At 40.4% G+C, this 25,646-nt stretch overlaps 1 protein-coding gene across 5 annotated transcripts in view; it reads right to left on the reverse strand.

Annotated features, from left to right (window-relative positions):
- MPP7 (MAGUK p55 scaffold protein 7) overlaps positions 1–25,646 on the reverse strand; it is a 252,180-nt gene that overhangs the window by 173,060 nt on the left and 53,474 nt on the right. For all 5 annotated transcript variants that reach the window (XM_061181523.1, XM_061181526.1, XM_061181525.1 and 2 more), the window contains one exon: positions 24,121–24,315. In XM_061181523.1, coding sequence (XP_061037506.1) covers positions 24,121–24,157 — 37 coding nt within the window. In that variant the 5' untranslated portion in view covers positions 24,158–24,315. The remainder of the gene's footprint in view (positions 1–24,120; positions 24,316–25,646) is intronic.

Here is a 25,646-nt window from a genome sequence, read left to right on the forward strand (position 1 = left end):
AACCTTCAAGAGCTCCCTCAAGAGAAAAGTTAAATGTCCAACTGGACAACCAAATTACAGATGGATCAAATATTTCAAATATAAACTAGGGGACAATCTCAGAGAATACTTTTATCATCTTGGAGTTAAGTGCTTTTCTTTGCACACAAAGAACCTAGAAACCACAAAAAGCAATGATTGACAGACTTTGTGACAAAATTTTCATGCATCGAAAAAACCAAAGAAGTTTGCAGAGAAACTGCTAAAAATTATTTGGAACAAGCAAGTGTTGATATTAAGCATAATAAAAGATCAGTAAACCAAGAGAAAAATGGGCAATGGCACATGAATAGGCATACAGTGGTAGAAGAAATAGATGATCCCCCCCAAAAAAATCAATACATAAAGCAGTGTTCAAACTAAGAAATAATATAAAATGATTCTTAAGAGCCAAAGCATATCACTTTTCTTTCATCAATTTAGGAGATAATTAAGTTTGCAAATACCCAGTCTTAGGAAGGGCATGAGAACAGGCACCCAGCAGGCATTTGGTGGGATACACACTCGTTCATTCAGTCAGCATCCATTGACCACTGTAAGTTCTCTGGGCCACATGCTGTTCAAGGTGTTTGGCTAGATCAGTGAACCCACAAAGATCCCGACTGTCGTGGAGATAACACTCCAGGGGGAAGACAAATAATAAACATAAGTCAGTAAATCATACAGTGTGTATCAGACACTGATAGAAAAAGAGAAAACCAAGCAGTGTAAGGCAGACCCAGTGCTGGGCCACAGGCACAGGCCACGACAGGTGAGGTGACCAAGGAACCCAGAGAGAGGAGGACGGCGAGGGAGCTAATGGGCACGTGAGGCACAAGCAGTCCAGGCAGAGGGGTCAGACAGCACAGAAGCCCCACCCCTAAGACCGGGGCTGCCCGCAGTGTCTGGGGAGGGCAAGGCGCCCAGGCTGACCGGGGCAGAGGGAGGGAGAGACGGTCTAAGGGAAGAAACGAGGACCAGGTCACGTTGGCTCTTGTAGGACAAATACTGCAAAGAACTTAACTTTTATTTTATAGGGACAGAGCCACTGCCGGGTTTTTGAGTAAAGGAGTAGAACGACCTGAGTTACATCTTAAAAGCGTTGCTCTGGCTGCTGAATTGAGAAGAGAGGGCAGGGGAGCAAGCGCAGAGGCAGAGAACGAGTCAGAGGGTCAGGCAGGGACCCAGGCGACAGAGGGCGGCGGCCTGCACCCAGCAGCAGCGGGCGGGAGCTGCGAGGGGCGTTCAAATTCTGGAGAGATTTCGAAGGAAGAGCCAATTATGAATTTCTGTCGGATGGAATGAGGGGTATGAGAAGAAGAAAAGAAACAAGCATGACCGACCGCAAAACTGAAGCTGCCATCAAGGGAGACGGGGACGTTCAGTTTTGGGCCAGTGAGCTGCAGATGTGGACGGGATGTCCAGGTGGAGATGAGGTGGGCAGCTGGATGGAGAAGCCAGGAGCTCCGCAGAGAGGCTGCGCTGAAGATGCACACTTCGGTGCCCTGGGCACGAGCCTGGGTGAGACCCGGGGACATGAGTGTGCACACAGGAGGAGGAGAGGCCGAGGACCGAGCCCCGGGGTCTCCGCGGTGACCAGATGCGCGGGAGCACGGGGGCCTGCTGTCCCGGAGGCCTGGAAGGGTGACGGCCAGGGCGCGAGAGGCCACCGTCAGGGAGGTACACCAAGGCCCGAGAACTGCCCGTCGGATCCAGCCACGTGAAGGTTACCGACTCTGGCAGCGTGACAGGCGATGACCGCAGAGCATTAACGATGTCGAGTGACACGTTGGAAAGAGCAAATATTGACGACTCTTAGGAGGAGGGTTGGTACAAAACAGAATCAATGTCTGTCAAGTGTCAGGGAAGGGAGGGGTAAAGAAGTTGCTTTAAGATGAGAAAAACAGCCCGTTTGTGCGCCGAGGGCATCGATCGGCGCCCCCCGCCTTAAGGAGGTGAGAAGGAACAGGGTCAGGCACACGTGGAGGGACGGCTGAGACGGCAGCATGGACGGGTCGTCTGTGGCTCCAAGGACGACGGGAGGGAAGGGGGGGACGTGGCAGGGTGACCGGGAAGACTCTCCTACCATCACACGGTGTTTTCAGTATAAACTACGAGACCTGTGGGGAGTGACGACAGGGAATCAAGTGTCTGCGTTCGAAAGAAAAGGTTGGAAAGAGTCACCTGGGAGAATGGAAAAATGAATAAAGCAGGCAAATCATACATTGGCATTGTACTGGCAATATGAAAATTTTAAGCCTACATGCATTCCCTTTGAGCCAGCTCCTTCGTTCACTCATTCATTCCATTTCTAGGGGGCCTGGAGCCTGGATCTATATCCAACTCCACCAGCGTTTAATCCAGGAAGAGAAACCAGAACGAACAGGAAATAATTACTTTCATTTTCACTATATGTGTGTATGTATATTTCATATTTGATATATATATGTACATATTTCTGCATTGCTTGAGTTTTTACAAAATAGACGTTACTTTCACAATTTCAAAAATTTCACTTCTGGGTACTATCCTGACATAAACCTTTTCCCACCACGACGGCTCACAACCTCCCCCCTAATTCCGTTCCAGCCACGGTGGACCGCTATTTGCTATCCCCTGAAAGCGTAACTGTTTCCATGCAATCTTACACCAACTCGCTAGATAATTAACTTCCTGGTGATCACTGCTGCTGTCATAGTGCCCTCCGCCAGGACCCCCGAGATTATCTGGAAGACAAAACAAGCGTGGTAACAGTCTGACCTCAGACTTTCACGAACAGGTTTAGCATAACACACTTGACAACGTCTCAAGTGCACGGAGGAAGCTGGCAAACTCCCTCTGCGTTTCTAAATTCCTCTGGATCCTTTCCTGACCCCACTCCACAAATACCGAGTGCCACCATGGCAGCGCCAGACTGCTTAAAGCTGGGGATACAAGGCTGAGGGAGAGAAAGGAAAGTCATCCCCCAGTGTAGTGTGGGAGATGGCATCAGACATTGTCGTGAGGATAAAGGCAGAGCTGTAACTGAGAACGCGCTGCACGGGAGGGGGTCATGGCTGGGGAAAGTGCAGCAGTGGGATGTGAACAGCCTCAGGGAAAGCTTCCCCGGGGAAGTGACGCTTGTGCTGAGATGGTCCAAGTACAGACGCGAGCTGGGGATGATGAAGTGGGGAGTAGAAAGACCCATAGGAAAAAGAAATGCACATACGAAGGCCCGGGGGTAGATGCTTAGACTCCGCAGCCAATGACGTAAATACAAATCCCAACTCTGCAACTGTTAATTGGTTAACATCTCTGTGCATCCAGTTTTTAAACTGTATTAAAGGCATAGTTGACCTAGCCTTACTAGGATTGTAATAAGGGTTAAATGAGTCATCTGTAAAGCTCAGAATGATGCCTCATTTAACTGTATATCCTATGTATTTAAAATAAAAATAAATTCCAAATTAAACCTAAAACATATGCGTATGCCGGGGCATCAAGGAGACAGAATAGAAAATGTAAGTTTATGCTGCTGGAGAAAAGCTTTCCACGATAGGCAATAAAGACGGGCAGTGATGGACCCCATGTACTGGGTAAAGCGTGAACTAGCGAGAAGAGAAATGAAGAAAGTGATCACATACCCCTGACTCAGGTCAGTCTAGACATCTGCACAGTAGATAAAGAAAAGCGGGAAGAAAGCTGACAAATGGTCCCAGCTCTAAAACAGCATTAAAACCTTCAAGATGAACATAATGCAACAAATACTTGCAAGAAGTGGCACTAACTCTAATTCTGGTGATATCAACGTCATGTATTCACTGACAAAGTTCTTACAACATTGGCTTGTGTAAATTGTGTTGATGCACGGTCCTAATTCAAAATCCAAACTGAAGCTCCTAGGAACCAATCATTTGTCATTCACACTAACGTGAACAACTGCACTCATCTTCAAATGCTTCAAGTGACTACAGAAAAGTAACAGTAATCCCTTTACTGAGATAATTCTATATATCCTCACTCTCTCCAGCCTGCCAGGGTTAGACACAACAAGGAAACACTCTGGAGATGAAGAGCTACACCAGGCCGCAGTAGCCTTGCGAAAACAAATGACTCAGAGCAGATCTGACCACAAATGTTCATTCCAATTATTCGATCATTCTGGGTCTCTGGGCCGCTGCCTCTTGAAGTGACAATGGAAAATGGTGCATCAGATACAGGATCAGCTTTGTCATAAAATCACTCATATCCTCCTTCTTTTGGCAAAACTAAGCATCAGGGAATCCTGGCTGCATGCAGAGAAAGTGCAAAACCAGCCAGCAGTATAATTCATCTCAAGAGGTAGTAGTTGGTTTTTTTTTTGAAACAGATCTTGTTTTTGAGCCTTTTAACAATGGGTCTCGCAACAATTTTCCCAAGAACTCTTGCTATTTTACTGTATTTGGACAAATATAAATAATTATTAAATCAAAGGAAATTAATGATAAAATGTGACATTTTATCACAAATAAAATTCTCAAAACAGTAACATCTCAAAAATACAGAAGCATGAAGAAGTGAAGACATTTCTCCAATTCCAGCAAAGTGCTTCTATAAAACTATAACATTCTGTACAGGACAGTAGTTCCTAAGAGAATAAATGGCTCAGAATTTGATGACAGTCTTCCCACAGCAAACAGTTCACTCTTCTCGCAGATTCCAGATGCTCAGCATTCCTGCCATCAGGATGGAAAAATTTACTGTGAGTCTAGAGAAATTTAATATCACCATTCTTGTCATTTCCCTCATAGCTTCATTATTAGAACAAGTCTGGGGAAGCTATAAACCTACGTTAAATGATAAAAAAGATGTTCTCTGTGTCCAATCATATTAGATGCCATACGTGACCAAAATACTGAGAAATCATATAGAAAAAGACTTGGGAAAGAGAAATATATGTATTCGATTTTTTCCTTAGTTTTGATATTTGCGTTCTATACAGTATGGCCAGGCACAGGACTAAAACGTTTTACTATAACCATGGGCTAATAAACACTAAAGAACATATATCGACGCCCAGAACAACACTATAAAACTTTATTATATTAATAAAATGGGATACACCAAGCTTTAAATTTTCCACTTTGTCACAGGTAAAATAATCAGCACAATTCCGTGCCATTCATAACAGGCCTCAATTTTTCTCCTTTAAACTATGTTTTATTTCCAAAACTACCTATACTACTGAAATATTTTAATTCAACCCTGATAGAGGCATTCTCTTTTTTACACTCTCCCTCAACTGCAAATAACTTATTAAAGCATTCGGCAGGCTGAGTTTTTAAATATGCAAAATAATTTTAATAATTATAAAACGGCAGATCGCTTAGTTCCAGCTACAAGCCTACCTCAGAGACACTACGGTTCAGTTCCAGACCACTATGAGACAGCGAATATCGCAATAAACTGAGTCACACGAGTTTTTTGGTTTCTCAATGCATATAGAAATTACGTTTACACTACACTGCGGCCTATTAAGTGTGCAATAGCATTACGTCCAAAAACCCAATGGACATGCCTTAATTTAAAAATACTTTATTGCTAAAAAGTGCTAACCATCATCTGACAATGCAGGGTCGCCACAAACCTTTAATTTGTAAAAACAGTATCTGCGAAGCACACTGAAACGAGGTATCAGGTGCCTTAAAGTCTATAAATCAGGGTGAGTTAACAGAGGTTAAGTGCACACACCTGCACAGAACTCCCACGTTTAGCTGCCACCTCTAAACCTAGGTCGGGTCCAATTCCCAACTGAGTGCACGCTGGCCGTGGTGGCCTCGCGGACGGCGTCCTCCACACCAATGTGACAACACTTTGATTCCAGAAGATGAAGTCACAGCAAAGTGAAAATTACTTGTAAAACTCTTATAAAGTACGGCCGATAGCTGTCTTCTAGAAAACTGGATACGCATTTATACTGTATTTAACCAGTGATAGGGCCTCCTGGCCTGGAACAGTTGGCTACAAAAGCTAAAGCACTGTATTTGTTTTATTGCAGTTAATAGTACAATAGGATTTATTTCCATTTATTTCAATATTTATAATATATTTAAAACTTAGCATAACATATAGTGAGACCAAGCCAAATAGTATATCTGGGTTTTAACTTACACTGCAGGACGGCAACCTAATCTTAACTTAATATTAACTCTAACTTCTGTAGCTACTATTCGGTGTATTAAATGGTAAACAGTGAACACACCAGTAGGTACCAACATCCATCAGGAGGATAAGGAACTGCAAGAGAAACCAAGTAAGCGGAAGGCAGTTCACTGACTGTACAGAAGGAGAGGTGAGCGCTTCTCCCAGGACTACTGCAATCATCGGCAGAGATAAAGGACGAGTGCTCAGCACCTCCCGTAACACCTCCCTGTCTTACAATGGAAGGAATGCAGAAAACACCTGGCACCTGGGCCGCCCTTAGTAGCTACACAGTAGATGCCATCATCTTTTTTATCATTTCCTCTTGGAGGCTTGTTAGTTGAATTTAATAAGCAATTAAGTGAAAGGAAAGCCCCTAGCAGAGTTCAAGAGACAGAATCCCTTCAATGGCTTTCTTTTCAAGGATTCTCCTGAAATATCCTTCGTGACATCCCCAAGAACAATCTGCTCCGCAGTAATGCAACAGCTGTGCTGCTAAGAAAACCTGTGTTATCAAAAACATATAAAAGCCCCGCTTCCATGGGGAAAAGACGTGGTAGGTGAGAGTTTCCAACTAGTGATGACAATGTACTTCATGCACGAATCTTAGTAATAAACGGAATAACCTACAGTGTAACTACATTTTATTTTAAGCTAAAAATAATAAACTGGTGGTTCGAAACTGATAACCACCAACCTAAATGCTTCCCGCCCTTCCAGCCTACACAAATCTTCTTTAAACTGCTTGAAATTTTGTCTGTAACAGAAATCATAATCATCAGGGGTAAACCCCACCCTCAAAACTCCAAGAGTGGCCAGCTTAAAGCTGCTGAAATGTAAGAGAATATCCAGAAAGAGACCTAGTACACGTAAAGAATTTAGTATAAGATAAAGGTAGCATTTCAAACTAGGGAAGTAGTGAGAAATTATTCTACTAAGAGTGCTGCATCCCTGGATTACCCTTTCAGGAAAAAATGAAATCAAATACTAAACTAGATCCCTACATAATGAAGGCAATCCCAAATAACATCTTTATATTCAAATTGTATCATAAAAATTCAGTCTAAGAAATATCTGCTATCACAAAAATCCTTTCACAATAATTACAAGAGTGATTTTTTTTCACAATCCTCACTTGTCAAGAAGTCTTACAGACTTTAGCTACTCTGTCCCGTACCTTAAAACACGTTCACACGCACTTCTTGAACAGTATTTAAAAATTTAGGAGGTTCAAGTGCACTACGTCAGAAAGAGAAGTTTAACATTTAATGTGAGTTTTGGCAAATAAAATATTTTTTAAATTGTATTGATTTCAATAGCCTTATAATAGCTGTTCAGTTACATCTTCACAGCATAAAACCATCTTCTTGGTTTTGTTACCAAGGCTGTTGCCCCAGAATCATACCCCCGCCCCTCCTCAAAGGGAAACCAACTGCTCTTATCTAAGTTTCAGGAGGAAGCTGCGAGAGAAAAACAAGAACTGGCTGGAACCAACCAAACCCAAGATGGCAGAAGATGTGACCTCCTGTAGACTTTGAGCCTCATTACGTGGTCATTGTAATTCATTAGCTAAATGACACAGCCACCAGCCCATGACAGTTGACAGCTGCCATGACAACCAGAAAAGCCCATACAAGGACTGAAAAGGAGAGTTCCCTCAGTTCTGGGTCCAAACCACACCCCTGTTCTTGAATAACTAATGAATATTCCTCCCTCTCTTCCCAATTCCCTCCCTTTCACCTCAACCCTCCTATGTATGTGGTGTCTCCACCTGAATTGGGTTGAGAAGGTGATTTGCAAACTAGATTCCCGCTTCTCCATCCTTCGAATAAAGCTGGTACTGTTCCAGTATCAGCACTGGTTTCGTTACTGGCTGCATGAATCCAATTGGAAAAAGAATCTCCCTGGCTGGGATGGGGGTCTGGCCCAGGATAGGACCCTGACTGGGTCCAGTCAACCAATTCAGTAACAGTTTGGTCTCCATTTTTACTATAACTGCTGTGTATCCCTCAAGGTCTCTTCTAAAAGGAAAAAAGAGTCACATCTTTTGGATGCCAAGTTCCAAGAACAATATAAACCCACTAAATAAAGTTCTTACTACCAAAGAGAAAAGAATATTTTGTAATGAACAATTCCACAGCAACAGGGATTTAAAATCTACCAAGATCACTCAAACTGCCAATAACTCCCTTTTAAAACTAAACCCTAAGATTGTATTAAGAATTTTTTTAAAAGGCAAAATCTCTTTTGTGATAAGGAAGAACACTGCAAAATAAAGCCTAGTGATTTGGCTAATTTTAGTTAGCATGTATACACACAAGCACATATGGAATTTGGGTTATAAAAACAGACTCTTGATATAACAATTCTCATTTATTTCATAGGAAGAACACCAAAAAATGCCCCCTTTAATTTAAATGTCACTTAGCACAGCATGTTCTACCAATCAAGAGATTGCCAGGGGGGCAAGGAAGGGACTTTTCCAAATTTGGAACTGGGCTTCAAGCCTCTGAGGAAACAGTGCAAGAGAGCAGATTAATTCTTTTTTATTACTGTTATTGAGATAAAATTGACATACAACATATATAACATGGCATTAGTTTTATGTTTACAACATAATGAAAGAGTAGATCAATTCCTGATTCTTAAGTTGCCACCTGCTGACAATTACAAGGTCCAATGGTCCCTTACACGGTCCGCAGGCACTTGTTCCCACTGGGAATTGAGCATTGTCCAAGGGAAAAAAAATCAAAATTCTGTTGACCTATGTTCAAATTTGCAACAAGGTGATGATTTTTGCAGAAATCTAGTGCTGTCACTGTTACCTAGGCCACACAGGTGCTGCAGCAGTTATGCCTGTCAGAACCCTTGTTCCTTCTCATCAACTTTCATGGCATCTCCTTATTGCCATTTGTGTTTGGAAAATCACACAACTATAATTATATCAAGTCATTTGTTCAAATTCGCTCACAGAAGCATAAAACAGTGACAGAAAACAGTAATACAAACACAGAGGTTCCCAATCTTCTGAGTATTTATGATCTGAGTACCAAATGTTACAAGGCTACAAAGGCAAGTGAACATGACGATATTCACTAATAAACTGACAACGCACAATATTAGCCCTCATTCAATATCCCTTCCTATCAAATACATGCCCGCTACACTAATGTCATTGGTTTTTATCTTGGATACCATAAACATCACTGCAAAACTATAGGATTTCACAGGGCTGACAAAGGTAAAGGTGAAAACGTGCTTCAACCAACCAGAATGATGGTGATGAACGAGTTTCCAAAAGAGGTCTGTCTACCAGTTACCAACCAAGGAAGAAAAAACTAACAGGCCTGACATTGCATTGCACTTCAAGAGGGAACAATCTGAATACCAAACTTTAAAAAAAAAAAAAACTTCAGTAGAAACTGAAGACTCCAAATATTTTTGTTAAAGTGCACTTTTTACTATCCTGCTGGAAAAGTTAAATAGTGTTGTTATAAAATGTTGTCAGCCATTTTATGGCAACAAAGAAAATTTCAGCAGGCTCCATTCTTTGTTCATGCTAAGACTAGCACAGAGTTGCAATTATACCCTAAAATGTTGTTAATTAAATTAAAATGTGGTCACAATGGGGCTCACGCCCATGAGATCTACCAGGCTGTGGGAAGCTGAGAAACAGCCCTTAAAGGGCCCCTACACAGACTCACCCACCACAGGGCCCAATGCAGAAGCAGCCCTTTGAAAAATCACCCAGACTTTAAGTGAAAAAGACTCATTTGCTAACTTTAAAGTGTTGGTCTGGGTGGCAGGGGCCTACTCGAATTCTCTGCAAGGACAGTGGTTGGTGCGGGCCACATCCCTGCTCTCCTTCTTCCCTGCGTGAGGGGAGAACGTCGCCTGCCATGTCAGGAAACAAAGGATGCTGTGGCCATCAAGCCCTCAGCCACTGCAGCCGCGCTGACCGTGCACCCTGAGGGGATTCAGGATGGAGAAAAGCAGGATCCTGGCCCTAGATAGCTAAAGTGCACATCAACGGAATGACTTCAATGAGCCCAGACTCTTGCATCCTCCCATACATAGAAAAGTGCTAAATTCCTTAACTTGAGATGTCTGGTTTTCTTTAATTAACAGTAATCTTTTGAAGTTCCGACTACCTGGTCTTTGTTGCAGAAACTCCTATAGATCCTGGCTCCCCCTCACCTCTCCAGAGCAGTTCCTCAGAGCTATCTGAGAGGCTGCCTCCTGGGCTTAAGTCCTCAGAAAGTTCGCCAAATAAAACATAATTCTCAACTTTTAGGTTGTGTGTTTTTTTCAGTTGACACTTGCTAAAGCCAGCAGGTGCTGCTTTTTCTTCCTTTCTTTCTGGTGGGTGTCCTCTTCCACACTCTCCCTCTGCCTTGCTAAAACCAGTGGGTGCCATCTTTTTTTTTCTCTTTACTTCTTTTTCTTATTTTTTCCTTTTTTCAGCAGATGCCAACTTTGTGCACCTCCTCTGCCTCATTCCAGGCAGTGTGTGACATCTTCACGCTCTCCCTCTGTGCTGCTCCAGAGTGCCAGCATCCCCCCAAGGGAAGCTTCTACATACATCTGGTGACCCAGTTTTTGTGCCTGGCTCTAGAGGCCAGGGGGGCTTGCATTCCTGGGTCCCATGATGTAACAGTCAGAGAGTTCTTGGCCAACTCCCACCCCCAGGGCACTGCACGGCCAGCACACTGAAAAGACACTCCTTGCCCTTCTGTGAACGAGGCCAACTTGCTTGTTCTGGAGCTTCAGGCTTGGGTGCAGGCTTCAGGTGTGTCACACATCTAGAGGCAATGGAGGTGTAGGCCAGGCACATCTGTCTGTTCTCCCTCTGCCTCACTACAGCTCACCAGTAACTCCCAGAAAGGAGCTTATACACTCATCTGGAGCCCTGACTTTTTGGCTGCCACCCAGAGGACCCCTCCAGATCCTCTGGTCTGTGGACAGCAGGGCTTACACTCACAAGACTGGATATGTATTTGCATTCTTTAAAAGCTGCTGCTTGAGGGTCTGGCTTCCAATCAGCCTGAATCTAGGTGCTGAGATCCTCTCCTCTGGGACAATGACGGGCCTTAGCACACCCTCAACTACCGGGCGCCACTAAAAATAAAACAGGAAGGCTGGAAAACCACAAAGGTCTGAGAGACAAGAGTTCGGGCAGGGTTGAAAAATAAGGTTCACCTCCTACAGAAGGCCAATCCTTCACGACTTGGAAAGGTAGCTATCTCATCTACTACACAGAAACCCACACAGAGTCAAGCAAATGAAGATACAGAGGAATACATCCCAAATGAAAGAATAAGGTAAAACCTAAGGAAAAAACCTTAATGAACAGTGGTATGTAATTTACCTCACAAAGAGGAAAACGTAGCGGTGATAAAGATGCTCACTTAACTCAGGAGGAGATGTGATGAACACGGTGAGAACTGCAACTAAGAGATAGAAAATACAAAAAATACCATAGAGAAGTAACAGAGCTGAAGAATAAAATAACTGAACTAAAAACGACACTAGAGGGATTCAACAGCAGACTACACGAATCAGAAAAAAAAGCATCAGTGAACTCAAAGACAGAGGAGAGGAACTCAGAGAAGAAGAAAATCAAAAAAAGAAGAAAAAAAGTAAAGACAGCTAAGTAACTTATGAGACAACAACAAACAGACTAACATTCACAACACAGGGATCCCAGAAGGAGAGAGAGAGAGACGGCAGAGAAGTTACTTGAAGAAATACTGACCGGAAACTTCCCTAACCTGGGGAAGGAAACAACACCCAGGTCCAGGAAGCCCAGAGAAGTCCAAATAAGGTGAACCCAAAGAGAACCACACCAAGACACATTACAATTAAAACATCAAAAGTTAAAGACAAGGAGAGACTCTGAAAAGCAGCAAGAGAAAAACAACTTCCTTCGTAAAAGAGAACCCCCATAATACTATAAGCAGGTTTTTCAGCAGAAACTTTGCAGGCCAGAGGGAGTGGCATGATATATTCAAAGCACTAAAAGAATAAACCTTCCAACCATGAATATTCTACCAGGCAAAGTTACCATTCAGAAATGAAGTAGAGGTAAAGAGTTTTCCAGACAAGCAAGAGCAGAAGTAGTTCATCACCACTAAACGGGCCTTAAAAGAAATGTTAAAGGGACTTCTTTAAGCTGAAAAGAAATGATGCTCCTTAGTGAAAAGAAAATATATAAAAGTAGCAATCTCACTGGTCAAGGTAAATACATAGAAAAGGTGGTGGATTAATCACTTATAAAGCCAGTGTGAAGTTTAAAAGACAAAAGCAGTAAACCTAACTGTAACCACAATAACTAGTTAAGGAATACACAGGATAAAAAGATGTAAAATGTAACACCAAAAACATAAGAGTGGTGGAGGAAGTAAAAACGTAGAGCCTTAGAAGGCATTCAAACATAAGCTGTTATTAACTTAAAATACTCTCATAAATGTAAGTTGTTATACGTAAGCCTCACGGTTATCACAAAGGAAAAAAATTATAGGAGATACACAAAAGATAGTGAGAAAGGAATCTAAACATACCATTAAAGATAGTTATAAAACCACAAAAGAAGAGAGCAAGAGAAGAAGAAAGGAAGAGAGGAACTACAAAACAGCCCTAAAAACAATTAACAAAATGGCAGTAAGTACATTCATATCAATAAGTACTTTGAATATACATAGACTAAATTATCCAATCAAAAAACACAGACTGCCTGAATGGATTAAAATACAAGACCTATCAACAGCTATTTGCTACCTACAAGAGACTCACTTCATACATAAGGACACACCCAAACTGAAAGTGAACGGATGGAAAAGATATCCCATACACATGGAAACCAAAAAAGAAATCTGGGGTAGCTACACTTACATCAGGCAAAATAGACCTGAAAACAAAGACTGTAATAAGAGACAAAAAAGGTCATTATATAATGATAAAGGTGTCAATCCAACAAGAGGACATAACATTTTTAAGTATTTATGCACCCAATATAGGAGAAAGAAAATATTAACAGACCTAAAGGAGGAAATAGACAGCAACACAATAATAGTAGGGGACTTTAATACCCCACTTACATCAGTGAATAGCTCATCCAAACAGAAAACCAATAAATAAGGAAACACTGGCCTTCAGTGACACATTAGAGCGGAAGAACTTAACAGATATATACGGAACACGCCATCCAAACCAAACCAAACCAAATATACATTCTTCTCAAGTGCAAACAGAACACTTTCCAGAAGTATCATATGTTAAGTCACAAGATAAGTCTTAACAAATTTAAGAAGACGGAAATCATATCAAGCACCTTTTCTGACTGCAATAGTATGAAACTAGAAATCAATTACTAGACAAAAACCTGGAAAATTCACAAATATGTGGAGATGAAATAATGTTCCTGAACAACCAATGGGTCAATGAAGAAATCAAAAGAGAAATCAAAAAACAAATAAAAATGGAAATACAACATACCAAAACTTAGGTAATGTAGCAAAAGCATTTCTAAGAGGGAATTTCATAGATATAAATGCCTAAAACTCAAGAAATGAGAAAAATCTCAGATAAACAAACTTTATAACTCAAGGACTAGAAAAAGAACAAAGCCCAAAGTTAGTAGAAGGAAGGAAATTTTAAAAAGATTACAGCAGAAGTAAATGAATTAGAGACTTAAAGACAAGAGGGAAAAAAAAAAAAGATCAATAAAACCAAGAGCTGGTTCTTTGAAAAGACAAAACTGACAAACTCACAAAGAAAAAAAAAGGAGAGGACTCAAATAAATAAATCAAGAATGAAAGAGGAACTGTTAGAACTGATACTACAAAAACAAAAGGATCATTAAAAGACTGCTTCAAACAATATGCACCAACAAACTGGACAACCTAGAAGAAATGGGTAAATTCCTTAGAAACATACAACTTACCAAGAGTGAATCATAAAGAAACAGAAAATGTGAACAGACATTACTAATAAGGAGATTGAATTAGTAATCAAAAACCTCCCAACAAACAAAAGCCCAGGACCAGATGGCTGCACCGATGAATTATAGCAAACATTCAAAGAAGAATCAATGCCAATCCTTCTCAAGTCTTCCAAAAAATAGAAGAGGGACCACTTCCAAACTCATTTTACAAGGCCTGCATTACCCTAATATCAAAACCAGGCAAGGACAACACAAGAAAAGAAAATCACAAGCTAATATCCCGGATGAACATAGCTGTAAAAATCCTCAACAAAATATTAACAAACCAAGTTCAACAATACATTAAAAAGGTGATGCACCATAATCAAGTGGGATTTATTCCAGGAATGCAAGGATAGTTCAGCATCCGCAAATCAATCAATTTGTGATACACCACATTTACAGAATGAATAATAAAAATCATATGATCATCTCAATAGATGCAGAAAAAGCATGTGACAAGATTCAACATTCCTTCATGATAAAAAGTCTCAACAAAGTGGGTATAAAGGGAACATACCTCAATATAATAATGGCCATTTAAGACAAACCTACAGCTAACATCATAGTCAAAGGTGAAAAGCTGAAAGCATTTCTTCTAAGATCAGAAGCAGGAGAAGGTTGCTTGCTCTCACCACTTTTATTCAACAAAGTATTGGAAGCCCTAGCCATGGCAATCAGACAAGGAAAAGAAATAAAAGGTATCCAAATCAAAAAGGAAGAAGTAAAACTGTAACTCTTTGCAGATGATGTGATATTATATATAGAAAACCCTAACGACTCCACCAAAAAAAGTTACAATAAATAAATGAATTCATTAAAGCTGCAGGATACAAAATCATGTACAGAAATCTACTGTGTTTCCATACACTAAACTATCAGAAAGAGAAATTAAGAAAGCAATCCCATTTACAACTGCATCAAAAAGAATAAAACACTTAGAAATAGATTTTACCAATGAAGTGAAAGACCTGTTCACTGAAAACTTTAAGACACTGATGGAAGAAATTGAAAAACACAAATAAACGGAAAGATAGTCCACACTTAAGGTTTGGAAGAATTAATATTGTTAAAATGTCCACACTACCCAAAGAAGTCTACGGATTCAGTGCAATCCCTACGAAAACTCCAAAGGCATTTTTCACAGAAATAGAACAAACAGTCATAAAATTTGTATGGAACCACAAAAGACTGCAACAGTCAAAGCAAACTTGAGAAAGAAAAAGGTGGAGGCATAATACTCCCTGATTTCAAACTATATTACAAAGCTACAGTAAGCAAAACAGTATGGTAAGGATATAAAAACAGACACATAGATCAACTGAACCGAACAGAGAGCCCAGAAACATGCATCTGTGGCCATTCAATTTATGACAAAGGAGCTAAGAATATACAATGGGGAAAGGAGAGTCTCTTCAATAACTGGTGCTGGAAAAACTGGACAGCCACAGGCCAAAAAAAAAAAAAATGAAACTAGACCACTATCTTACACCTTACACAAAAAATTAACTCAAAATGGATTAAAGATGTGAATGTAAGACCTGAAACCATAAAACTTCTAGAAGAAAGCATAGGCAGGAAGCTCCTTTGACACTGGTCTTGGCAATGATTATTTGGATTTGACAGCAGAAGCGAAGGCAACAAAAGCAAAAATAAACAAGCAGGACTACATAAAACTAAAAAGCTTTTGCCAAAGGAAACCATCAACAAAATCAAAAGGCAACCTATAAAATAAAAATATTTGCAAATCATATATATCATAAGGGGTTAAAAAGAAGGCAGATTATCTGAATAGACATTTTTCCAAAGAAAACATACAGAGGGCCAACAGGCACATGAAAAGATGTTCAACACTGTTAATTATTAGAGAAATGCAAATCAAAGCCACAATGAGATACCACCTCACACCTGTTAGAATGGCTACTATCAAAAAGAGAAGAAATAACAAGTTCTGGTAAGGATGTGGAGAAAAGGGAACCCTCGTGCACGGTTGGTGGGATTGTAAATTGGTGCAGCCGCTATGGAGAACAGTAAGGAGGTTCTTCAAAAAAATTAAAAATAGAATTACCATATGATCCAGCATTTCCACTTCTGGGTATTTACTCAAGGCAAACAAAAAACACTAACTCAAAAAGATATATGCACCCCAATGTTCATTACAGTATTATTTACAATAGCCAAGATATGGAAACAACCTAAACGTCCATCGGCAGATGAATAGATAAAATGTCACACACACACACACACACACACACACACAATGGCATATTATTCAGCCATTTTAAAAAAAAAGGAAATCTTGCCATTTGTGACAATATGGATGGACCTTGAGGGTATTATGCTAAGTGAAATGTCAGAAAGAGAAAGACAAATACCGTATGATCTCACTTATATGTGGAATCTAAACACAGCAACAACAAGAAGCAGCTCACAGGTACAGGGAACAGACTGGTGATTGCCAGAGGCGGGGGTGGAGGGCGGGCAAAATGAGTGAAGGGAGTAAAAAGGTACAAATTTCCAGTTATAAAAAGAATAAGACATGGGGATGTAATGCACAAAAGCATAAGCAATGTAAGAAAAAATTGACCTGTGTCACTCAAGGGTCAACTGGTCATGGCCAACAAGCCATGAAAAGATGCTCAACATCATTAGTCATTAGGAAAATGCACACAAAAACCACCATGAGCTATCACTTCACCCCTACTAGGATGACTATAGTTTTAAAACTATGTAAAATAACAAGTATGGATGAGGATATAAACTCTCATACATTGCTGCTGAAAATATAAAATGGTGCAGACTAGAAAACAGTCTGGTGGTTCCTCAGAAAGCTAAACACAGAATTCGACCAGGAAACTCTGTTCCTAGGCACATACCTAAAAGAACTGAAATCTGGCGTTCAAACAGATACTTGAACAACAATTTACATTGCAGCATTATTCACAATGGTCAAAAGGTAGAAACATCTCAAGTGTCCATCAGGAGAAAAATGGATAAACAAAATCCAGTTTGTACATACAAAAGAATATTCTTCAACCATAAAAGGGAATGTAGTTCTGACACATGGATCAGAACATGGACGTACCTTGTAAACGTTATGTTAAGTAGTGTAAGTCAGTCACAAAAGGACAGATATTACATGACTCCACTCATAGGAAAACATTTTATCTGTAGATAAAATGTGAGCAAGCCAAATCCAGCAGGCTCCATGAAAAGGATAATAAATTAGGAGCAAATTGGGCTTATCCCTAAAATGCCAGTTAGCTTAACATTCAAAAATCAGTGATATTTGCTATATTGAGATTTACAGGAAACAAATCATATGATTACAATGAACAAATAAAAATGCACTTGACAAAATTCAATGACTAGTGATTTTTTAAAAGTTTTCTGCAAACTAAGAATAAAAGGAAACTTCCTTAATCTAATAAAGGGCATATATGAAACAAACCTAGAGTGAGCATGACAAAGAAGAAAAGCTGAAGTAACTCCTTTTGCGATCTAGGACTAAAAACGAGGATGCTGAGAGCCACACTGACAGTCAACACTGTAATCAAGGTCCCATATGGCAGCTCTGCACACAGGGGAGAAAGGACAGTCTTTACAACGTCACGGTGGGACAGCTGGACATCCACGTGGGAAAAATTAATCTGTAGCCTACTTCACACCTTACACAAAAATCTATTCTAGAGTATTAAAATCAAAATGTAAAAGGAAAAAGGAATAACTTCCTGACCACAGGCTAAGGAAATAGTTCATGAATAAAATACAGAAATCACTCGCCATAAAGGACGTGGTGATGAGATGCACCGAAAGGTGTGACCTCTGCACGTGGACCAGGGTAGGCGGCAAGAAGAATGAGAAGACAGGCCACGGAACAGGAGAAGACGGCTGTCAGCTAGCAAAGCGGACAAAGGACGGAATCCAGAACACAGAAAAATGTCCTACACGGAAGACCAGGCAATTGAAAAATAAGCAAAAGATTTAAATCGGTACTTCACGAAAGAGAAAATCGAAATGGCCAATGTGAAAATGTGTTCAACCTCATAAATAACCAAGAAGTGCAAATTAAAACTACCATGAGCTAGCACTACATATGGACCACCATGAGGCAAAGATACAGATATGGAGTGACAGGGTCTTTCCCACGTCCTAGAGGAGGAAAGGGTCTAAATGTGGAGTGAATAATGGGTCACGCCCATGTGACGAAGCCACCATAAAAATCCCAGTACTGCGGGGTTCAGCGAGCTTCTGTGTCAGTGAACACTTCTACACACAGGAGGGTGACGGACCCCAACTCCACAGGGACGGAGCCTCCTGATCTCTGGACCCTTCCAGACCTCACCCTACGCATCTCCTCATCTGTATCCTTTATCCTGTCTTTTATTACACAGTAACCTGACCAGGATGAGTTAAATCTCTCCCTTAGTTCTGTGAGCTATTCTAGCAAAGGACAGAATGCACGGAGGCGGCTGTGGGACCCCACTTTGCAGCCACGCTAGACAGAAGCTGGGGGCAACCTGGGGGCCTATTACTTGTAACTGGTATCTGAAGTTGGGGCGTCTTACGGGGACTGAACCTGCGAGGTCTGCGCGACCGCCAGCGTGTGTCAGAACCGAGCTCTGGGACACCCAGCTGGTGTCATAGAGAACCGCTCGGTGTCAGGGAAACCCACACACCTGCAGTGAGAGCTACTGTGTGTCAGGAGTACTGTCTACACAAGTATCCTGCACTTCTCCTTTGCAGGCTGGACCGCCTTTCTCTTCTCTTAAAGTAAATATTGCAAAATCACTGTCGTAGGAAGAGGCAATCAAAAAGTAGACAGCCAAAAAATAAAGAAGAAAACCAAGTACAGAGGTATGTCAGGCAGTTCACTAAAATATTATGCTTTTCCCCTGGATTTTGTAATATTTGTTTTATGTATCCACTTTTAAAAATTCGTAATTTGTTATTTTTTTCCTCATTCTAAATAGTCACCACTAACCTAAAAAAAGTTCATGTGGTAGAATTCCATTTATAAAGCTCAACAACGGGCGATATTAAACCAAAGTGCCTAGGGATGCTTAAAACATACGTTTTGTGTACACTGTGAGGCAGGATCTTCTCTGCTGTCCGTCGCCATGGCGGCCGGGGAGGTGGTGAGCGGCGGAAGCGCACAGGATGCTCTCGGGGGTTCGGTTTTTCTCCTCAGGTGGTGGCCACGTGGACGTTGGCATTATAATCACTCTTAAAACTGTACTATGAAAGTTTTATATGCATTTTGTAGATATATTATATTCCACATTATATGATATTTGTGAAATTCAGACCTAATGAATTTGTAAAACTAAAACTAACACAGGTACTATGCAGGAAAAGAACGATTGCATAAGATTAAAAACAGAATGGTACTATCACAGGAACGAAAACAAGATCAACTCTCTAGTTGATAAAAGCTGTTTCCCAAGGAGGGACAGGTAACAGTTTGGACACTACCACACACGCACACTGGACTGAATAATTCAGTAGACAGATGGTGCGTGGTGGGTGGTGGTAGCCAGCGGGAATTTACAGACAGGGGAAGGAGGCTAAAATGATCCATTTCCTGTGGATTAGAGTTAGAGACACCAGTAAGAACTCATATGTAGCTTAATATACTTACAGATGATTGCACATAGAAATGTTCATATATGTGCATATATACACAAGTCAGTATACACACATGTATTTCTTTGCTCTGTCAGATGAGAGGGCCTAAAAGAAAAAACACTGTGCAAACCTATCATCCAGATCTTGGTTTCTAATCCCATTCCCTAATAAAAGGAGCTGGTGGTCCTTTTGAGAAATAGCTGATTCTAGATGGGGCACTGCAAGATTAACCTAGAGCATCCCGTCATGCCCAAAGTAAGGAAGCGTTTAAAACAAGCCCCCGTGGATACGGATACGTCAAAGAAACCAACTGAAAAAGCTCCCAGTGGCCCCAAAGCTGGGACAATTTGAACAACAAAATAAGTGAAGTAGAATTGAATTATGTCCCGAAGTGTCAATAAACATCCAAGAGTCCACACGGATATGAAAAAGGATTGAATAAATTAATGGGAGAGAAGAGAGAAAGTATTCCAAATAAGTTACAGGGGCACGTCACCCTGAAGGAGAGGGAGCAGGACACACTCCCCTCGAATGTGAGAGGCACGCAGACGTCCTTCCCCCGAGCGCAGCAGGACGGGGAGGGCAGACAGAGTCACTTTCCAGTGCGGAGATGTGGCGAACATCACGTCAGCCACTTAATCAGCATCAACAGTCATAAACCAAGTCGACAGCACGTCCCCTTACTATACAATATGACGACAGTGGCACTTTACATCAGACAAATTCCAACAGAGGGAATTCCACTACACACCTGACCAGTACTACTCTCGAAAACGGTCAAGGTCGTCAAACGCAAGGAGATCACAGCCAAGAGGAGCCTAATGAGACAAGGTCAACTAAATATAATGTGAGACCCTGGACCCAAAAAAGGATATTAACGGAAAACTAAGAAAATCTGAATAAAGTATAGATTTTAGCTAATAATAATGTATCAGTATTGATTTTCTAATTGAAATGAATGTACCAAACTAAGGTAAGATGTTAATAATCAGGGCAACAAGTATAAAGTATACTGGAACTCTCTGTCTTATCTTCATAATCGTTCTCTAAATCTAAAATTACTCTAAAAATAAAGTTCATTTTTAAAAAAATTTTTTTAAATAAGATCACCAGATCATAATAGCTAAGAAAGAAAACCCAGAACAGACGTATACACGAGAGGGGCCAATACACATTTATGTAAAAAGGCTGGGCTATTGAGTGAGTGATTTGGGGACTACTGGCTCTTCACGTGGGAACTATGTTAAGATTTGATTACTGTCTCATTCCACATGCAAACTAGTTGGACTGAAATTCCAAATGTGTAAAAACAAATTCTTTTAATTGTCATTATTATTATTTTTTTAGGCCACGCCGTGCGGCATGCAGGATCTTAGTTCCCCGACCAGGGATCGAACCTGCGCCCCCTGCATTGGGAGCACAGAGCCTTAACCACTGGACCACCAGGGAAGTCCCAAAATTTTTTAATTATTAAAAGAAGATCTTAGAGACTATCTTCTCGATCCTGCCTTAGGTTGGAAAGACCTTCTTAAGCAGAAGGAAAATAGCATTCACCACACAGAAAATATTGATTTGTCCATATAAAAAGTTTTCAACTTCTATTTTAAAAATGATACTATTTAAGGAAGAAAAAAAGGACAAATGACTGACCAGAAGAAATGGTGTTCAACCTAAAATGACCCAAAGGGTTAATACACAAAATACAAATAAAGAAATACTGCAAATAAATAAGAAAATGATAAACCAATAGAATAATGGGGAAAGGATAAGAACAAACAAATCACAGAGGAATAATGGCCATGAAACAAAGGGAAATGTGCTCTATGTTGGTAATAGTGCAAATTTCACACTTAAGATACCATATTTTCCCCATCAGATTGGTAAAAATTATAAGGACATAATACTGAATATTGCCAAGAACATGGGGGAAACGATTTTTAATGTACTGTCCACGGATTGTTAAGTGGTTTAACACCTCTGGAGGACAATTTGACAACATCCATTAAATGTGTACATCTTTTCTCCTAAAATATTACAAAAGGAACAAAACCAGGGCTTTCATTAAGAGTAGTCTGGTTCATCACACAATGTAATGTGACACAATGGAAAACTATGCATTAGTTGAAGAGAATTTGGAGGATCTATGTTTATCTATATATACAGATGTATGCACACACACGTATCATAGAAATACCTCTTCGAGACATTACTTGGTGTAGAAAGAAAGTCACAGAACAATCCACAGAGTATGACAGAATCTGTGATTAAAAAATAAGGAAAAAAGACAAAACAATATACTTATGTACATACACATTTACTTACGAAGGCACATAAGTGTTTAACGTCCAGAAAATTCTGGCAGGACACTCATCAAACTGAGAAAGGAAAGGAGACTGGGGGAAGGGGAAGAGCGGGTAGGAAGGGTTTCTTTCCTTTTCCTATCTGTGCGGTTTTATGCATTACTCGTGTAACTAACTGTTTGCTCTCAGAGGAAGAGGAAGTGGTGGAAGTTTACAGAGCAAGCACTTCCCCACGTGAGCACCATGCGTGCACTGGAGAGTCGCATCCTCTCCCGCTGCGTGAGATCCGCCCTTCAGCTATGCTAACGCTGTTCCCCTGGAGACCATCGCTAAGCAACGTTGCTGACAGTAACAGTGACCCTTGACTGATCAATGGCATCTGGTCTACAAGGAAGGACAAGGGAACGCAGCATCTGATGGGTGCCCACACCCTGGGGCCCCCCTGAATGCAGTGACTCTTAAAACAATCTCCTCTGCCCAACTCAAACCTTATTGGGACACACCGGTCAAAAACTAGCACAAAGCCGGGAGTGAGTCGCACCAGTATTTTAGATTTGCACCAAGCGGGCCAGCTATGCGTGCTAGAGTCCTTTTTCCATTCTAAATAGCCTATGGTATTTTTCACGACTGACGCCTAAACTGCCACTTTAATCATTCCCCATGTTAGGTGTAATCAACAATATTTTGCATTCAATTAAACTAAGGCATTTTTTGGCGAACGGCAAGGCAGAAAACTTATTTACTACATAAACTGTAGTAAATTTATGGTTCAAATAAATTTTATCTATAATTTCCCAAACCACTACGCAAACTTAAATCATTCATTTTATATAGTGGAACACAATGTGGGACTATATAAAAACTGAAAAGAAAAAAAAATTTTGTCCAAAGGAGCTGCTTCCAAGTTCACGTCTTGAGAAAAAAAGATTTTTATGTAATTTAAAAATCAAAATCACTTCCTCAGAAAAACTAATCCTCAGTGTAAATCACAGCAGAAAAACATCATTCTTTATGGATAAAGACAAGAAAAAACGTGCCAAAGTGTTAAGTATGGCTCTGCTTGAAATAGCAAAGAATGATACGGGCAAATAGTGCACATGAGAAGGCCAGTGTTACCTAACACAACACAAAATCACATTTGTGATTCGGCTCTTTAAAAATTAGGGCGCCACTGACTGTCCAGGACAAGACATATCTCAGCTGGTTACAGAAGGGTGTTAATGGGACCAACTCAGTGTGGTCAGTGCAACAAAGCCCATCCCTTTAGCCACACTCTGTGCCACCCCCTCTTCTGAGGGGTCTTAAAAATGCAAGCTACAGCTCCCAACCCCACTCGCATTCTGTTTTAATAATTCTGAGGAGGGTCCAGGAATCTACATTTTTCTAAAGTGCTTATTCTGGGGAATCCCAGAAAAGGGCTTCAAAGGGGCACTGACCACCCCCATCCCACCTTCTAAATCAGGTCAGAAAGAGGGGATTTCACACATACATCCATGCATGAGTTTTTTTCCCTTTCTTGGAAATCTTTAAGTATCACTAAGTCTTACAACTGATAACAACGTGCTTGTTTTAATTGAGTTCTTTAATGACATATATCAACTTCAGAACAGTTTTTACCTCTGGACAGAAAGAAAGAAAATAGAAAAATGGGGGGAAAAAATGAGAAGTCTGAGCAAATACGGGCAAAAAAATTCATAGCTATGATTAAAGTAGAGTGACAGGTAATATGAGTACCATGATATTTTCCACACTTTTCTGTATCTTTAAAATACTTAATTTTTTAAAAAAGAAATGTAAATGTACGGCATTACTCCAAAATGCAACACAGTACAAAAGCATCAGCACAAGCCATCAGTACCCGAGAAAGCGGTCCACCCATGCCCTCCAGTAACGTTTATCCTGAGGCCATGATGGCCCTCACTCTGGTTTCAGAAAGACAAGCCTGTCTGCAGTCGCTTAAAGCAATGCTGGTTTTCACTGTGAACTGGACGATTTTAAGGATGGGAGGAAACGTGCCCCTCCCGGGCTCCATACCTGTGTCGCTCCCCGAGCCTGCGGACAGCGCGGGCATGATGCAGGATGCAGGATGCAGGATGCAGGCTGAGCTGGGCCCTGAGCTGCCAACACGCTCCGTTCAAAGGCGGCAGGGATGCCAACCCCAAGGCCTGCAGCCACGCTGTCTACCCAGCCACACTGTCTACCAAGATCTATGTCTCCTGCAGTCCGTTTCTACAAAGAAAAGGAACACATTAAAAATAGAAGAGGCAAGATTACTAAATTGCAACTTTCTGTAACTAATTCAAAATGCTGATTCCAACACATTATTAGGGAGATCACAATCTTCACAATTTCTTCTACAGACCACAGACAAATATGAAATGGGAGAGTTTTTTATTTCAACGTGGGATTTCTAATTAAAAACATGAAAGTTCTTCGTGAATGTGTCAAGGTTTCCTTAAAGATTTTTACAGTTGGTTTGAGAACCACTGACTGCACAGATGGAGAACTTGAGGAAGCTTTTGTAAGCCAACGTCATTCTAAAATTCCTCCCTTCTGTTAGAATTCAAAATTGTACTCCTAAACGTAGAGCAGCGATTCTCTAAACTGTCAACAACTTATAACTAATTGTAATTTTTTTAAGTAACTCATCCTAATACGACAACTGCAAAGTTCTCTAACTGAAGATTACAAACAATCTTGAAAGAATACTAGAATTGAAGCAAGATATTATTATAGATTTACAGAACTGTTGATAATCTAAACTAAACCTAACAATCCAAGCTAATATATGAAAATAAATTGTTTTAGTAAAAACTAAGCTTTGATGTATCTTGGAAAATATCAATTTTTTAAATAACTATTTTAAGTAACGTTTATCCCAAAATAAGCAGTAAAGGCACTATTATACAGTAACTAAAAGCAAGGGCTCTAGTGTTTGCTTAATCTCTAATCCTGCTAGCTCTGTGATCTTGGACAAGTTATTTAATCTTATTAAGCCTTAATTTCCTTATATGCAAATGAAGAGAACAGCAATTTAGAACTGTTGGATAATCCAATGAACACCCTGCAAACAATGAATGCTAACTATTACGACTGGGTTTTTTTAATTCAGGTACTGAGATTATAAAATGAAAACATACAAGTAGCAAGATTAAAATTTACATTGGCCTACACCTAGGAGGACGCCATGTGGTTTAAATTTGGACCATGGCTGCCTAATAACGGAAAATACACCGCATTTACATTTTTCAGAAATCAGAAGAACCACCAACATGTTTAAATTCACTTTTTAATGCATTTTCCCCAGTTCTCTATAAAGCAAGTTCGGTGATTTAAAAGCATATTTTAACATATATTAACAAGAAAAACAGATACTGTAAACATCTGAAAAACTGGCTCACTTCAATTCTTAAAGCCTTTAAATTGCTGATTCATATTACAGAATAAAGAAAATGAGCTTGCCAAACTCCTCATGAAAAAATTCAAACTATAAGATGCTATTAAAGCCTTCTAAATTAGCTTTTTAATTATCAAAGTAAATGTTAGCATAAAAATATTCA

Source organism: Eubalaena glacialis, chromosome 2 (genome assembly GCF_028564815.1).
Source record: "Eubalaena glacialis isolate mEubGla1 chromosome 2, mEubGla1.1.hap2.+ XY, whole genome shotgun sequence".
Classification (NCBI taxonomy): Eukaryota; Metazoa; Chordata; class Mammalia; order Artiodactyla; family Balaenidae; genus Eubalaena; species Eubalaena glacialis.